The following is a 17,560-nucleotide window of genomic DNA, read 5'->3' as shown; positions in this document are numbered from 1 at the left end:
GACGTTCATTTCAATCTACTGATTTGAAGTCAAACTTGGTCAATTGCAAAACTAACCTCTTTCTAAAAAATTCAAACATGTAGACTGCATATGAAGTCTAGTTCTGAAAGTCAAATCTTGGATGAATTCTGGTCAATTCCAAAAAGTAACTTTTTAAATTGTAGTTTGAAATGAAAGTCTACATGTACAAAATCACAACTTTTATTCAACTATAGAAAGCAACCCGCAAAATGGTCAATTGCAAAAACCAACCCAAAGAGTAGACCTATTTGACAGTCTACGTCTGTAAACTGAAAAGAACATCAACATCTTCAGAGACTGAATATTAAGTTTGCATAGAAAAATCTATACAAATGTGAATTTGTGTATTATTCATTAAATTTTTTCTAGTTTTTTGTTTGACAGTGTGTGTTAGTTAATCCTAATGGGTTTGAGTGATTTTGAAAAGAATTTTTTTTATAATTATGAAGGTATAATTCATTTGATTTGACAATGTTGTTAGCTAATAATTGTAGACGTATTTGTAAGTCTTCGTTTATAGTTTTGCTAGTAAGGCTGAGCTTGTTTCAAAGCTGAAGTCGGTGACTGTGGAATATAAATTTACATTCTCAGCATATAAGACAAGGAAAACTCTGTATGTGGCTAAGTGTCGTGTTCAAGGATGTGGTTGGAAACTTAGAGCAAGTGTGAAGCATGGGCCAAAGACATTTTGGGTGACAAAATATTCGAAAAGGATGAAGAATCGGAAAGGTTGAAGAATGTTCCTTGTGCATGATGGCTGTACACATGGTAAACTTCTTGAAATAACACAAGAAGATTATGATCTGGACAACAAAATTGAGAAGATGGTGCTAACCTATTCCTTACCAAACATCATTTAAAACAAATGACTCCGAATAGGAAAATACTCCTCTTATGCCTGTCACGAATAATCGACAAGTACGGAACTTGATCGAGTTATCTAAGACACACTTTGTACGCCATTGTGTATCAAGCATGCGCCAAATACACTAAAAAGGTTTTGATTGACTATATGTTAGATAATAAGTGTAGACGTTTTTGTAAATCTACAAATGTAGACTGCAGTTGAAGTCTACATCGTAAATTCTATTAAAAGTGTATTTGTGTATTATTCATCATATTTTTTCATGATTTAATTATTTTACAGTGTATGTTACTAAAATTTTAATGGTCTTGGATGAATTTCACAATTTAATGTGTTATAATTATACACTTGATACTTATTGCAAATTGTTCGATTACTGTTATTCTTGAAAATTTTTGGGAAAATTTTGTATAGATTTTCCTCTTCTCACATGTCTGTTAGTTATTATTTTAGCTTATGGTGGTTTTACTTGTTTGGTTGGTTAGATCTTGTGGAAAAATTGATATCTAACAAAAAATTAATAATATCATACAAGTGAAAACAACTAAAAATGAATACAATGTTTATAGATTATGCATTAAAAAATTATCTAAAAATTAATATTTTATTATGAAAGTTATTACAGAGCAATATATTAAAAAGTATTCTTGAGTATGTTTGATTTTTCATAATCTTGATACTTCAAATAAAGTCTTGGAAAAAGTACCTGCAAAATAAGATAGAGTTATGAGAAAAACATAAGATAAAAAATGAAATCATATTTTAGTAGACTTTTTATTAAGTCTACGTAAAGTTATTGTTTAGTAGACTTTAGTTGAAGTCTACACTAATGGAAAATTTTCATATCTAAAAGTGTGCATTTAGAAAATTTGAAAATACTTTGTTCTGGAAAATATTTCAAAAATGGTTTTTTGTCATCCTTGTAACAAAGCAAAAACATAATGTATGAATCTATAAATTTAGTTCATTATAAACACAAAATATCTTATAATGAATATATGGAAAGCTTACATTTTTGGGAAGATGATTTGAAAACATTGGAAGAGAATACCTGCAAAATAAAATAAAATTATGAAAAATAAGATAAAAATTAAAATCATATTTGAGTAAACTTCTAATGAAATATGCTTAAAAGTCAAGGCTAGTAGACTTCATTTGAAGTCTACCAACCGTAAGTTTTAAGTAGATTTCAAATGAAGTCTACTCTATCAAAAAAAATAGATCTGAAAAATAAATACATTAAAAATATGAAATAAGTTTAAATCTAAAAAACTTTTAAAAATATGATTTAATAGACAAAATAGTTATAAATTAAAGACATATTAACATGAATTTTAATATGTAACTTTATTTGAATATAAATACTAGAACACATATTTTAAATCTATAGATGTAAACCTTACATTTCTAGGAGGATAAGAGAAATCCTATGGAAGAAAATACCTGCAAAATAAGATAAAATTATTAAAGAACATAGAAAAAAAATTAAAGTCATATTTTTGTATGCTTAAACTTTGTGGTTTAGTAAACTTCATATGAAGTCTGCAAGTTTTAGTAAACTTCTTTAGAAGTCTACACTGTCTGATAATTTTCAGATCTGAAAAAATCAATATATTTTGAAATGTGAAAATAATTTTAAATCTGAAAATAATTTGCATAATAGAATTTATAAGGTAAACTAGTAGCAAATTAATGTAGAGAGCTTGATCTATAAATTTATTTGAATATAAACATGTAAATACATATTTAAAATCTATTAATCTAAAACTTACATTTTTAGAGGAGATGATGAAATCCATGAGTGATAATACCTACCAAAAAAAGATAATATTGTGAGAAATAAACATAAAAATACACATTTAAAATCTATAGATCTAAAACTTACATTTTTTAAAGGAGAAGATGAAAACCATGAATCATAATATCTAAAATGACAAGATAATATTGTGAGAAAGACTTGAGAAAATTTTAGAGAGAAAGAAGATAATGAGAGAGATTTAGAAACAATTGAGAGAATTTTAGAGAGAAGAGAGAAAGTTTTAGAGAGAAGGGAGAGAGTTTTAAAAACTTGTGCAGTCACTTTAGAGAGAGATTGTATAAATTTTGTTTATATAGGGAGACAAAAATGTAACTAGGTTAAAATTTACGATACTGTAGACTTCATTTGAAGTCTACTAAAATTAAAATTTTGGAATAGATCTTACTATAACATAGTAGACCTTTTTGGAAGTCTACTATAATAATTTAATTATTGTTGTTTATTCTTTATTATTTTAATAATTTTAATATATGATTTATTAAATTTATTTCTTTTTTTTTAATAGTTATAGTATATGATTTCACTTTTTTATTCGTAAGGAACTTAACTTAGTTTAAATATAATGATTTTTTGTAAAACAAATTGAAAAATATAGACTGAAAAAGACGTCTTCAGATAAATAGACTTTATTGTAGGTCTACGAAACACTAAACCACAAATCTCAAACCCTAAATGTTTTGCTTGATAATCAAAACGTCTCATTTATACAAAATATAAACTACTAAACATTAATATGTAGATTTAAGTTAATAAAACAAAATCTAAAATCTAACCCTATGAAATCAACTACTGAAAAACATAACATGTTAGAACCTTTTGTTTCTAAACTATGAACATAGTCTAACACATGATAACCAAATTAGTATATATTCTTCAAAATTGTTCGATTATATGAAATTTTAATTTATTTACTTCATATTATCCATTATATTGATGATTAGTTAAAAATATCACAATAATTATTTTTATACATTTTCAAAATTAAATTATTAGATCAAATTAGAGTGTAGACTACAAAACAAGTCTATAAAGTAGACTTCGTAGGAAGTCTATATATATGTAGACTTCTTTTATTACGTATAGACTTCCAAAGGAAAGAAACGTAAAATACATTTCTGTTTTTTGTTTGGTCATAAAGGTTAAATAGTACTTTCACTACTCCTTTAGGTTGGTTTTGCATTTGACTGAAAGTGGGGTACACTTTTACATTTGACTTGAATATTTGAGTTGGTTTTAGCAAATGTCCCAAAATACAATTTGTTTATTATAGATAATGTCTTACATCAAAAGTTGAAAGAAATCATAAGTAGTATAACTTACTTTTTGTTGTTGTTGTTTAGGCGCATTTTGCTCCTGGGAGTGGGAGCGAAAAGACGCCATATGATGTCTTCAACTATATTCGGAGAACATTAGAAAAAGACTTCAAAACTGTTGTCGAGATTAGGTTTGGATCCATCTACTTGGTTAATTTTTGTGATATCCACCTTGGAAAATATTTTCTTTCTAAATTGCTAAATTTGTGCAGTCCGGTTATCTGGTTTGTAACCGTGCTATTCCTCTTGACCAACTCCGATGGTAACACTCATTGGTTATTACCTCTCAAACACACAATATCTCTGCACCACAAAACTGACATCGGTTATCATTTCAAACAGGAATACATTCTTACCTATGATTACCATTCATACCTTTGATTGTAAGTATAACAAACCGCTAAACCTTTTCTTAAATTCTGTCCACTTGTCGCATTTATTTTAAACAGAATGAATGTAATCTACAGGTGGTACTAATAGTTGGAACAAAGCTTCAAGTCATTATAACCAAATTGGGTCTAAGAATTCAAGAGAAGAGTGATGTGGTGAGAGGCGCCCCTGTGGTTCAGCCTGGTGATGATCTCTTCTGGTTTGACAACCCCAACGTCATGCTTTTCCTTATCCATTTGGTTCTTTTCATTGTACAACGACTCAATATCCCGGTTAATCCTCTTTCGGTTTTTCTTTCTCCTTGGTAATAAACCTATGATTACTAAAAACCCTTCACTTTGCAGAATGCATTTCAACTTGCTTTCTTTGCATGGAGTTCTGTAAGAGACTCATTTCACTTTTCCTTCCAATTTTTTATAGGCCATACTGTTTCTTATATCATTAATCTTTTGGCATCTGCAGTATGAATTCGGTTTCAGTAATTGTTTCCATAAAGAACCTCAAGATATTGCCATTAGAATTACTAGGATGTGGACCCCCCCGCGAGATCGCGGGAGGAAAATAAATGTTAAGTTTTCAATATTATTTTAAAATGATTATACATCAAATGTTTAAAATAAATTAAAATTATTTTTTATTGATATAACTTAAAAAACTAAAGATAAAAAACAATATTCTAAATACCGTATTATAAAAAATATTGAAAATACTAATTCTAAAGTGACGCAACGCTTCAAAAGTATTAGGTTTAATAATCAATATTACTTTTAAATATTATTTTAGAAATGATTATATATTAAATGTTTTAAAATGATAATATATAAATTTTTGTTAATATATATATATATATATATATATATATATATAATATATAGTTAAAAATTAAAAAGATTGAAGATGAAAAATGAGATTATACGAATTTGATTTTAGATAAAATATATTAACTAATGTCAAAGTGGCAATTGGTGTGATTTCTTTGGTCAAACAATTGTTGTATATAAATGATTTATTAAAGTGATGCCATTGGTGTATATATAAATATACTAAAATACTAATGTCAAAGTGATGCCTTTTTTTAAAGATATTAATATACTAATGTCAAAGTGACGCCATTAGTGTATATTATGTATTTAATATATAAAAAATATTACTTTTATTGCATTTGACATTCTATGTCCACCTGCTGGTAAAACATTGCAGCACGTGCATGTCTAATAAAGTTTTACAACAATATTAATATTCTCAAAACTTTTATAGTATTTTATATAACTGACTTTTATTTTTTGGCAATATTTTTATAATTGATTAAAATTCAAAGATTAAATAACCCGAAGCGTGAATTTGTTGGTTAATGAGTAATAAACATTTTCTGAGTATTTTCACCATTGTAAATCATTGAGTTATACAAATCCTCTTGGAACCAAAAACCCATTGCCCCACGTGAAACCATTAGCCTTTGTTTCATTCCAGTCATCTCATTTCACCCAAAACGTTTGTTTATGTTTAATGCTAATACAGACTTCACCATCGCTCTCTCCTATCTACTCTTCATCTATTGGCTTTTTTTTGGTTGAGGAAGAACAACCGTTGTTGTCGTCACCGGACACAACTACCGGAAGAAGCAGCCGTGCCATCAAAATCCAACGAAATGGATCCAAATGATGGAGACGTGGAGGAGACAACACGGAGATCAAAATGAGACCTGCAATCTGATTTATTTTACAATGGAAATTGCATATAAAAAAATAATAAATCTGAGACTGGAGTTACTCTACCTTTTAAAATGAGACTTGCAATCTGATTTTAGAATCCTAACGTCCTGGCGACAACAACAAAGGTCGCTTGCGATAGTTTATGCAATAGTGGTTTTGTATTAACTGATCTTAAACAAATGGAATGAAAGGCTCTGAAGAAAAAACAAATGAATCAGATATTTCTTTCATACAACACGGAAATTAAATGTATAAATCGCAAGTTACGTCGTTAATTATTCAGTCGAAATATCTCTCAAATCCCTGATTTCCACTCACTGTCTGACCCCTATATTTAGTGACTTTATAATGAGTGTCGTCTTGTGTATTTTCTTATACAAATACTAATGATTTTCTGTAATACAAACTTCCCCATGCGAAACTCGTGATACGTTAACGATATTTATTTAAAAGTAGTAAGGCTTTGATCTCTACTTCTTAAAAACCATCAAAACCTAGTGGTAACTCTCACCGTAAACAGATCAACTATTCAATAATGACTGTGACTTAAAAGGAAGGAGAAGATGACATACCTTGACAGAGATCAAAAACAAATACAGAAAATGAAATAGAAGATGAATAACCAAGTATATTTTTAATAGATTTTTGCTGTAAAAAGTTCAATATATAGATCATGAAAAGGTACATCAAGGACAACTCTAGAAGGTGTGTGTTTTTTCAGATGAAAAGTCTTCAGAAAAAGTTGCGATACGACTTAAGAAATACACCAAAATAATTTTGGACCATTAGATAATTAAACAAACAATTACGGCCGTCGGATTGTATCTCTTCAGATTTTTTTGAAAAATTATTTTAATTAGGAAAATTTATGTTGCTAAGGGATGCATTGTTTTAAATAATAATGAAAACGTATGTTTGTTAAGGGATGTGTTGCTTCGATATATAAAAAATACTTAAAATTAGGAAAAATTATGTTTGTGAAAGGACACATTAATTAAATAAATAAAGAAAGTTTTGTCAAATATAATTTTTTGGCTGACAATAGTGAATTCAACGAAAGTGTTTTATGTCTTTTAGATGATAAAAACAAATAATTCTGACTATTGGGTTGAATGTTTAAATAAATTATGAAAATGTATGTTGGTTAAAGGATGTGTTGTTTAGATGAAAATGTATGATTTGGGTTTTTTAAAAAGATGTGTTGTTTCAAATAGATGACGGTTGAAAGAAGAGTTGCCATTGTGTCTCTTAAAAAGATGTGTTGTTTAAAATAGATGTCTGTTGATAGAAGAGTTGCCAAAAAAATTGATGACATCATCATCTATAGAAAGAGTGTTTTATATCCATAAGATCATAAAATATGAAAAATGTTGACCATTGGATCAAACTTTTTTTTTCCTATAAAAAATTGATGACGTCAGCTGTTAACACAAAATTGGTTTGCTATTATATATAGATAGTTGGGTAAGCTAAACATTAGCTTGACAATTGGTTGTGTGAATACTCGGGGAAAAAACTTTATTTAACTGACCAGGTCACAAATTTGCAGACTTGTTGTACAGATACTTTGCAGCTATATGACTTCCACTCTATGCTCTTGTCATTCAGGTAATAAAAAACATAATTTTCAGTGAGATCAATACATGATGATCTTAGTTTTTTTTATGACATTGTATTTGATGAAATGTGTGTAGATGAGTACTAGGATGAAGCCAACGGTATTCAACAAAAGAGTATCCAAGATGCTAAATAAGTGGCATCACAAAGCACAGAAAGAGACACAACATGGAAGACACTCTGAATCAAACACACCAACTCATGACTCATCTCCGATCCATCTCCTTCACAATTCCAACAACCAAAGCGGTGAAAGTTTTCCTAATCCTCGTCGTCCTAGCCACTCTGAGCATCATGACCACCGCCAGTTTTATGATCCTGAGTCTCAACAACAAGCAGCTGAATCTTCCACACATCTTTCTACTTCACATGAAAGTGCATCCATTGAACTTCCTACTATACGACCAGCAAACGCTTAAGAGATGTGGGTTCTTGCGCTACATATCCTGATTTCGTACAATTGTTATATATAAGCACTTTTAAATTACTACATGTTTGAGACCCTAACCATCTATAAAGATGGATGATGTATTCTCTGGCCATTCAAACAAGGGTTTCTCTAATAAACATACGTTTTGTTTCTGAGCGTTATAACGTCCTGAAACATCAGTGATGGTGACATTAATTGTTGATAGAGGTTAAATGGTCACTGTTCTCAGAAGACTCAGCTTCCGAAGCAACGTTACTTGATAGAAAAGCAGGCTGTTTCGCTTCTGAAGACACGTCTCTGACCATCCGTAACTAAGAGGTTTCCATCTCCGTCACAGAGATAACTCCAGAGGAGTCGTTGATGGGTTGGTCTTTATTAGCAACCCATATTACAGTTTGTACAGGAATGTTGTTGTACCATATACCTGCGTACTGACTTGTGGAATTAACAGGGGTGAAGAAACCAAACCTGAACATGCGAGGGCTGGAGAAAATCGTCACTGAGGTTTCTGGAGAAGAAAGCTCTTTCCTGAGCAAGACAGACACTTAACAACAAGAAAGCAAGAGCAAGAACAAAAAGACGTGCTCTCTTTGGATATAGCTTTTCTTTTCTCACTATCTTTACCAACACGGAAGCAAATAAAACTATTGAACCGATATTTTCTAGTATTGAATGTAGCATTTAATAAAATTCTACATACTAAGCATGATTAACCTAGAGACTCTAAATGGGTCTCTTATTTTTTTTTAATAATAAATGTGGTTTAAGAGACTCCGCTAAGAGACGGCAACATTTAGGTGCTCTAATGCAAGTATCTTAATTAAAGGTTTTTAAAAAAATTATTAAACAATTTTTTTTTAACATAAAAGTTATTTATTGAATAAAACATCATAAAATATAACATGTTAAACATTGAATTTTAAATAAAAACATAAAAACAAAGATTAGTAAAATAAACGAGAATAATTTGAAAGAAGCATCCGAGCTCAGTTGTTATCTTCATCACGTCCATATTTGCGCTATATATGTTCAACCAAATCATCTTTCAGTTGTTAATGCATTTGATATCATTTAAGATACGTGGAGGTCCAAAAAACGCATGCCATATCCAGAGATCATATGAAGCAACCGCCTCTAAAACGATCGTTGGTTTACCCGAACCCCGAGAATATTGCCATTTCCAAACGGTGGGACAAGATATTATGAGTTTGTAACCCTAAACCCGCGACACAACAAGAACAAGAACAGAACCTGATTATGTGTTTATAAAGAACAAGACTTGGGACTTTAAAGAGAGAACAAGAATAGTTTATAAAGAAATACTTGATTATGTGTTTTTAAAGAAAGACCAACAATACAAAGAGTTTATATACGAACTTTAACTACAACTCCGTGACACACCAATACAATTTGAATATGGACAATAAGAGAAGAATACAACCATGACACAAGACTACAAAACATGACACTTTACAATATTCTCGTGAGTACAGAACAACAACTAATGACAGACGACAAAAAATACAACCGTGACACAAGAGTCTTCCACTCTCACTGTGAACCCGTGACTTGCCTTCTTATGTACCTGAAAATAATGATACAGACGACAAGAAATGTGAACAATATAATATCAGAAGAGAAGCATGGTGTTTATCAACAACCTCGCACAGGATATTCCTTGCATCGCCTTCAAAAACTACTATCATTGCGCCATGAACCTAGACAACAAACCAAACATTATTGTAGTATCTAACAAAAGAAAAAAGATAAAATTGTTAAGAACAAGAAGGCGAAAACTTGTGGATTGTCTCAAAGGTTGATGCTTTTGAATGATAAAAGAGATTCACACGAACTAAAGCTCATCTAATCTAATACATAAGGACTGAATACACATAAAAGTCCAAATCTTTTTCTATTCAAGCTTTGATCTATATAACAAAGCAGAATAATGGAACAAGGTAGTCAATATATATCCATACTGACTTGCTCAGACATAGTGCTTTGGCTTTCTCGACAACCTTAACAGCGGTATGCTTCAAATCAGCATCAACATAAGGCACAACCTCTGCAGTTCCTGAACCAAAAACCCACAAATCATATCCATAAAAACAGAACTCTAGAAGAAGAAGACGTGTGAATGAAATCAAAGAGCTTACCGGGGCCAGCGAGACCAACGGCGGAGATAAAGCACAATCAACTTTACCTTTCGATTGTTGCTGCAGCTGCTTCGATTCTACTCAGATGCATGCGGTATGAGGGAGCCACAGAGAGAGAGAGACATATACAGCCTATTCGATTCGCCTTTCGATTCACAAAACTACCTCTTCGATTCGCCGACAATTTTTTACCGCTTCGATTCCCTTCTCAAACCAACACAATCACACGGTCCTGCCTTTCGAATCACAAAAAAAACCCTCTTCGATTGGCCTCCGACGCAGGCGAAATTAGGAAACGGGAGATGGAGAGAGAGACAGAGCAGAAAGGAGAGAAAAGAAGAACACGGTGATCAATTTCTTTTTTCCCTTCTCAAAAGAACAAGACTCAATCCAATGCAACCACGTGTCCTATAAGGGACGTTTCTTCTGAGCCCAAAATAGGAGATGTTTCTTAATTTAATTTCCCTTTTTGATTTTCTTTTAATCAAGATTTGCGTTAAGAAACCACCTAAAATACAGAGTTAATCCTGCTCTAATAGTTACTTCAGGCGGTGCTATAAACTAACTAAAGAGAGAGAAGTTAGAGAGATGAAAAGCTCTCGGGCACACTTTTAGAGATTAGTCATTACCCTCGTTGACTTTGTGTACCCGCTAGTTCTTTACCATTTCTTACTGCTTTCAAGCAAAAGTCATTATCCTTCCCAGCTCTGACACGACGCCTTGTTAGAATTGTTTCCTCTTTGAGCGAATATCCTCTGGTCATTAACCTCAAAAGGAACTAGTTTTCGACCACCATGGCCGGCGCCTTCACCGGCGAGGTTTCTGCGGCCAGCAGAAGAGCCTCTACCACCGTCCAACTTCCCCCACCACTGAAGAAATCCACTAAAGGGGAAATAATCGCCTGAAGACCAAGCTCTTAGAGTCGACTGGTACTCCTCTAAGCGGCTCCCGGCGGCTCAGCCTTTACGCTCTACTCCACGTACGACGCCGAACACTTCTCCCTACGACTCAGTCTTCTCTCGTAACCTGGAACGTGTCAACAAGGAAACACACAACACTTAGGACTATCTACACCGCACACCTCTTTTTAGGCTCTGTAATCTTCTCAAAATGAGACGTTTCACATCAGAGGAAAAAGGCAAGGGTAAAATCTCGGACCAACCAACGCGCCCAAGAGTTCGGATAAGAGCTTCAGACCTAGACACCAGTAGGCTCATCAGCGAGAATGCGCTCACTCTTATTGGGCGCATCACCAACCGGAAAGAACAGAGCATGGCGGCAGTGCTTCCTTACCTGACAAGGAAGTGGAACCTAGTTGGAAGAACGCATGGCTCCGACCTTGGAAATGACTGCTTTCAATTCTGGTTCCAAGATGAAAACGACATTCGCACAGTGCTAGCAAACAGACCATATCAGTATGGCCAATGGATGATTATTCTCCAACAATGGGAGCCCATTATCTCACCAACATTCCCCTCCCAAATCCCCTTCTGGATAAACCTCAGAGGGATTCCACTTTACTTCTGGGATGATAGAACCATAAGAGATATTGGGCAAGAGCTAGGAGAACTTGACGACTATAACATCACCAAAACAACAGCAAAGGTCAGAGTGATGATGGATGGCCTAAAACCTCTACCTCAAGATACGATTCTTGAGTTCTCTGCGGGTGAAGAATGTATAATTGCTCTGAAATATGAGAAACTTGAGAACTTCTGCACCTACTGCCTGAGACTGTCTCATATAGATCGAGATTGTCCTGATAAGCCCCCGGTGGCTCGCCTTGATGTCCAAAAACCAGAGAGATCTTACCACTCAAGGGAAGGACCCCAAAGGACACAACACTCTCCTAGGATTCATCATTCTCACCGCCAACACACGGAGAGGATCCCCTCCCCTACACGCCACACAAGAGAACAGACGGCTTTCCAGCAACGAGTTGATCGTCACGGGAATCCTTTTGGGGAATGAACGGCTTCTTACTATTCTAGAGCTCCACCACTCAGGAATAAAATCATCCCACCTACACAGAGACATGAGCCTAGACAGGAAACACATCGGAGCATACCACACAGATACAGTAAGGCTACAACATCCCCCCAGCCCTCTGCTCGTGGAGGGGAACAACCACGAAGAACACTGAATCAGAATGTGAGAAACTCCCCTGAACAAGTCTGGCGAGAGAAAACACAACATGTCACTCACAGGAGAACTGAGGAACCAGCAGGAGAGCAAACTCGACCACCCCTAGAACGTAATCTAGAGAGGGTAGACTTTCCCCCACCACAGTCTACATTACTACCACCACCTAGATCGACTGAAGAAGTTATGGAGGAGTTGCGAGAAGTCACACTCCAATACACCAATTGTGCTGACCCTGTCGAGAGTGCAGCGCGTAGACAGCGAGTGTTGGAGGGGGAGGTACATGGCTTAATGGAAAAGATAGCGGCATCTATTATTGAAGCGGAACAACTTGCTCTACAAGGGCGACTAGAAGGGAGTTTTGCACCAGGCCCTACGGCAGATAGGGAGTTAGAAACGAGTGCAACCGCTATCCCACTTGGCACAGCTCAACCTCCGAAACAGAGCAGGAAAAGAGGAAGACCTCCAGCGGCTAGGGAAATGCAAATCAGCCCGAAGGTCTTCAAAGGATCCAACTCGAGGAAGCGTAATCTAACAGCAGCGACAGCTTCACCGGCGAACCAAGCTAGTAGATCATCAAGGAGGAGTGGTACGGCAGGGACCAACATATCTCAAACTCCACCACAGATACAATTAATTCCGGCGAGCGAACGACAGCAGAGGGATTTTCATCGGCTGTCGCCTCCTCTTCCTTAGCGACTCTAAGTTGGAACTGTTGTGGTTTGGGAAATCCCATAACAGTCCAACGACTAAAAGAGATCCGAAGGAAGATCTCACCTGACATAATTTTTCTATCTGAAACGAAAAATGCAGATTCTTCTGTACTCAAAGAACTGGACCTCCTGGAGAATGATAAACGCTTTTTACTACCACCCAGTCGACCAGGAAGTGGAGGTCTAGCCTTGTTCTGGAGGCCAGAGATCGATATACAAATCCTCTCGTCGATCCAAAACTACATTGATACGCTGATCTCTTTCAAGGGTTTGACCTTTCACACGACCTTTATCTATGGAGAACCAGAGATCACTCACCGTCAAGCTTTCTGGAACCACATCTCGGACATCTCGGGCAATAGAGATACTCCTTGGTTGATCACAGGCGATTTTAATGAGATCCTTGACAATACCGAGAAAAGCGGGGGACCAGTTCGAATAGAAGGCTATTTCTCCACATTCCGCAGCTTCTGCTCCATCGCGGACCTATTTGATCTGAATCACTCCGGAAACTTCCTCTCCTGGAGGGGAAAAATACACAACCATCTAATACACTGCAGGCTTGACAGATCGATGGTAAACAGCGCTTGGTCATACCTTTTTCCATCGGGAAAATGTCACTACTTGGACTTTGAAGGATCGGATCACAGACCCATCATAACCTGTATCGATCCGACTAAGAAAAAAGGGGGAAGACTATTCCGGTATGACCGAAGACTCAGCATCAACCCAGTGGTTAAACGCCTAATCTTGGACACTTGAAACTCAGCCACAAACCTACCAGTTTGGCTACGACTGTCCAGGTGTAGACATGCCATCTCGGCTTGGAGTAAAGAACAGTTGGCAAACAACAAGCTACGTATTGAGAGTCTAAAGGCAGAAGTTGAAGCAGCTATGGCAGATACGGTAGGAGAGGACACTCTCATCGCACGACTCAACTTAGAGCTTCTTAGAGCCTATCAGGATGAAGAATACTTCTGGAGGCAAAGGAGCATACTCATGTGGCTTGCAGCAGGGGACATGAACTCGGGTTTTTTCCACGCAGTATACAAAGGGAAACGGGCCAGGAACCGAATTGCCGTGATTAAAAATGCTGAGGGTACTACACTGCTTGAGGAAGCACTTACAGCACAGGAGATAACCACGTTCTACCAAACACTCTTCACCACAAACTTTGGAGCGAACCTCCAACACGAGCCAAAGTCTGTAGTCGATCAAGCACTCACACCGTGTATCTCAGCAGAGACGAATGAGAGACTGATCCAAATACGATCACCGGAGGAGGTTAGGGTGGCTATGTTCTCAATCCACCCCGATAAAGCACCCGGACTCGACGGCTTCTCGGCTTGTCTCTTCCAGTCAAATTGGTCCACAGTGGGTGCTATCATCACAAAGGAAACACATGAGTTCTTCCGATCTGGATTGCTACCGGACCACATCAACGAGACACACGTAAGGCTCATCCCAAAGATACATAGCCCGAAGTTGGTATCAGACTATAGACCCATTGCCCTTTGTAATGTGGTCTATAAACTGATATCGAAAATAATCACCTTGCGACTGAAACCGATACTACACGGCATCATCTCGGAAACACAATCAGCGTTTGTACCGGGAAGGGAAATATCCGACAACGTGCTGATCATACATGAGACCTTACACTACCTCAAAACATCTAATACCAAGAAGAAATGCTCCATGGCGGTGAAAATGGATATGAGTAATGCATATGATCTGTTAGAATGGGACTTCATTCAACTTGTCATGGAGAGAATGGGATTTCATAGGACCTGGATAGCGAGAGTCATGTTGTCTATAAGGAAGGTTTCCTACTCGTACCTGTTGAATGACTCAATTCACGAATCAGTCATCCCGACTCGGGGGATTCGGCAGGGGGATCCGCTCTCCCCCTATCTCTTCATACTGTGTAGTGAGGTCCTATCTGGGTTGTGTAGGAGAGTGCAACAAGCAGGCCTGTTATCGGGGATCAGAATAGCAAGGGGATCTCCTCGGGTCAACCACCTCCTTTTTGCGGACGACACTATGTTCTTCATGGGATCCGATGAGTTAAGCTGTGATACATTAAACTCGATCCTACATAAATATGAAGCAGCGTCTGGAGAAACCATCAACACCGACAAATCGTCCATCACCTTCTCTGCGAAAACAGCCCAGGAGACTCGATCCCGAGTCAAATCTCACCTTGGTATAGCAAGAGAAGGAGGGGTGGGAAAATATCTCGGTTTTGCCCGAACATTGGGGGAGGAGAAAGAAGGATCTCTTCACATCGATCGTGGATAGGATGAGACAACAGGCTGGTAACTGGTCAACTAGGTTTCTATCAAGTGCTGGTAAAATGACTGTTGAAGTCAGTTCTCTCAGCATCACCGACACATGCCATGTCCTGTTTTGATTTACCCGTGAGCCTTTGTAAGAGGATACAGTCGGTGCTAACACGGTTTTGGTGGGATGGTAACGATAACAAGAAGAAGATGTGCTGGACCTCTTGGTCTAAGTTATCAAAACCGAAGAAACTAGGAGGACTAGGCTTCCGGGACATCCAGCTCTTCAACAGGGCGCTGCTGGCCAAACAATCATGGCAAGTTCTTACGAAGCCGGACTGCTTGCTCTCTCGGGTTTTGAGAGGTAAATACTGCCATAACACCTCCTTTCTCACGGTCGAAGCCACCTCTTCATGCTCTCACGGATGGCACGGTCTACTTCACGGTCGCGATCTCCTTGCACCAAATGTTGGCAAAGCCATAGGAGATGGCAATGCAACAAGAGTATGGAAGGATGCTTGGATAATGACTGACACATTGGTGAAACCGATAGGACCAGCTAACGAAGACGACATGGCTCTCTACGTCTCGGATCTCATACTGCGGGGCTCAAGTGAATGGGACAAACAGAAGATTTACCGCCTTCTCCCAATGTATGCGGAGAATATCCTTTGTATGCGACTAAGCCGACTGGGAGCGGAAGATAAACTGGTCTGGCCACTAAACGCATCAGGCACATACTCAACGAAGTCAGGTTACTTTGAAGCAGTCAAGCAACAAGATCAAGAGGAGGCACTGCAACACCAAGCGACGAATGCACACAGAAACCATCTCCAAAACTTCAACTGGATCAAGAACATATGGGGGGTGAAGACGGCGCCGAAAATCCAAGTGTTTATATGGAAGATAGTACAAGACGCCTTACCGCTAAGTATGGCTCGACAACGACGAGGCATCTTGACTCATCCGGTTACATGTGCGCGGTGTGGGGCTCCAGAATAAGCTGACCACCTTTTCCTCCACTGTAGTTTTACCAGAAGAGTGTGGAGCAACCTACCCACCATGTTGGCTTTAGATCTTCAGCCAACTAGAACTTTTGAACAAGCTCTAGGGACCTCTTCAGCACTGACTTGTCTACCACCTACGGGAGTATCAGTTAACATCTTCACGTGGGTCTGCTGGTGTATTTGGACAGCAAGGAACCTTCTTGTGTTTGAAAACAGAACACTAAACCCAAGTGATGTCATCTGTAATGCATTGCGTTTTAGCAAGGGAATGGCAGGAAGCTCAGACACACACAACAAAAGGCCAACACAGAAGGAACAACCTAAACGATAACAATGGGACTGGGGCTATCTCTCTGTTTACGGATGCAGCTTGGAGATCTCAAGATAGGACTGCAGGGTGTGGCTGGATCAGCTATGACCCATGGACTGGAGAAACGAGAGAAGGCATTTCTACGGAACTCTTTGTCGCCTCACCCCTAATGGCCGAAGCACTGGCGGTACGGGAAGCACTCCTACAAGCTAGGGCCCTTCATCTATCCAATATATGTCTCAAATCAGATAACCAGGTGCTTATCAAAGCACTCATCTCGAAACAACATCCGGTGGAGCTCTACGGAATCAACTTGGATATCAAGAATATATCATCATCTTTCTTGTCTATTTCTTTTGCTTATGTCCCTCGAGAATCAAACTCTGCTGCAGACGCTCTAGCGAAATCTGCCTTGTATCACGCAAACTCTATGCTTCGCTTTTAATCTTATGAATGGAATGTTTTGGTTGTTCAAAAAAAAAAAAAAGAATGTAGCTTTAAGGTTTTGAGTTAAATGACGCTGTGATGGTGTGTAATAAGCATTAATGTCTCGGGATATAAGTCCAAAATGTTGTTATGGAGAAAGGGTCAAGTGAAGTGGCACTATTCTAATTCTAAGGTTTCTAATGAGAAAAAGGATCAATGCGGATCAAGCTGTAGAAATATAGATCTAGCGGTCCATTTTGAATAATAAAAGTGAATAAAAAATTGTCTAAAATATTATAAAGTTTAGATAATTTATATTAAAATTTTATATTACTATTTATTTTATAACTAAATGTT

The 17,560-nt window shown here is 36.8% G+C and overlaps 1 protein-coding gene and 2 long non-coding RNA genes across 4 annotated transcripts; 2 read left to right on the top strand and 1 right to left on the bottom strand.

Moving 5' to 3' along the window:
• The first annotated feature begins 4,044 nt into the window (after nt 1-4,044).
• On the top strand, nt 4,045-4,764 carry LOC125575419. The gene is made up of 4 exons (XR_007327797.1): nt 4,045-4,149; nt 4,231-4,280; nt 4,361-4,401; nt 4,486-4,764. It is a non-coding gene; the product is annotated as an uncharacterized LOC125575419 (long non-coding RNA).
• A 968-nt stretch (nt 4,765-5,732) lies between these two features.
• On the bottom strand, nt 5,733-10,350 carry LOC106367009. 2 transcript variants are annotated; one of them, XR_007327796.1, is made up of 4 exons: nt 10,151-10,350; nt 9,829-9,885; nt 6,184-9,752; nt 5,733-6,110 (listed from the first exon to the last, which is right to left on the bottom strand). It is a non-coding gene; the product is annotated as an uncharacterized LOC106367009 (long non-coding RNA). The 2 variants fall into 2 exon arrangements; XR_007327795.1 differs by having other exon boundaries at nt 9,829-10,316.
• A 6,350-nt stretch (nt 10,351-16,700) lies between these two features.
• LOC106363081 lies at nt 16,701-17,222 on the top strand. The gene has a single exon (XM_013802883.1). It carries the CDS (start codon nt 16,701-16,703, stop codon nt 17,220-17,222), a length of 522 nt encoding a protein of 173 aa, XP_013658337.1.
• Nucleotides 17,223-17,560: the final 338 nt, after the last annotated feature.

The sequence above is a fragment of the Brassica napus genome, chromosome C8 (assembly GCF_020379485.1).
Source record: "Brassica napus cultivar Da-Ae chromosome C8, Da-Ae, whole genome shotgun sequence".
NCBI lineage: Eukaryota > Viridiplantae > Streptophyta > Magnoliopsida > Brassicales > Brassicaceae > Brassica > Brassica napus.
This window is presented reverse-complemented; position numbering and strand designations above follow the sequence as displayed.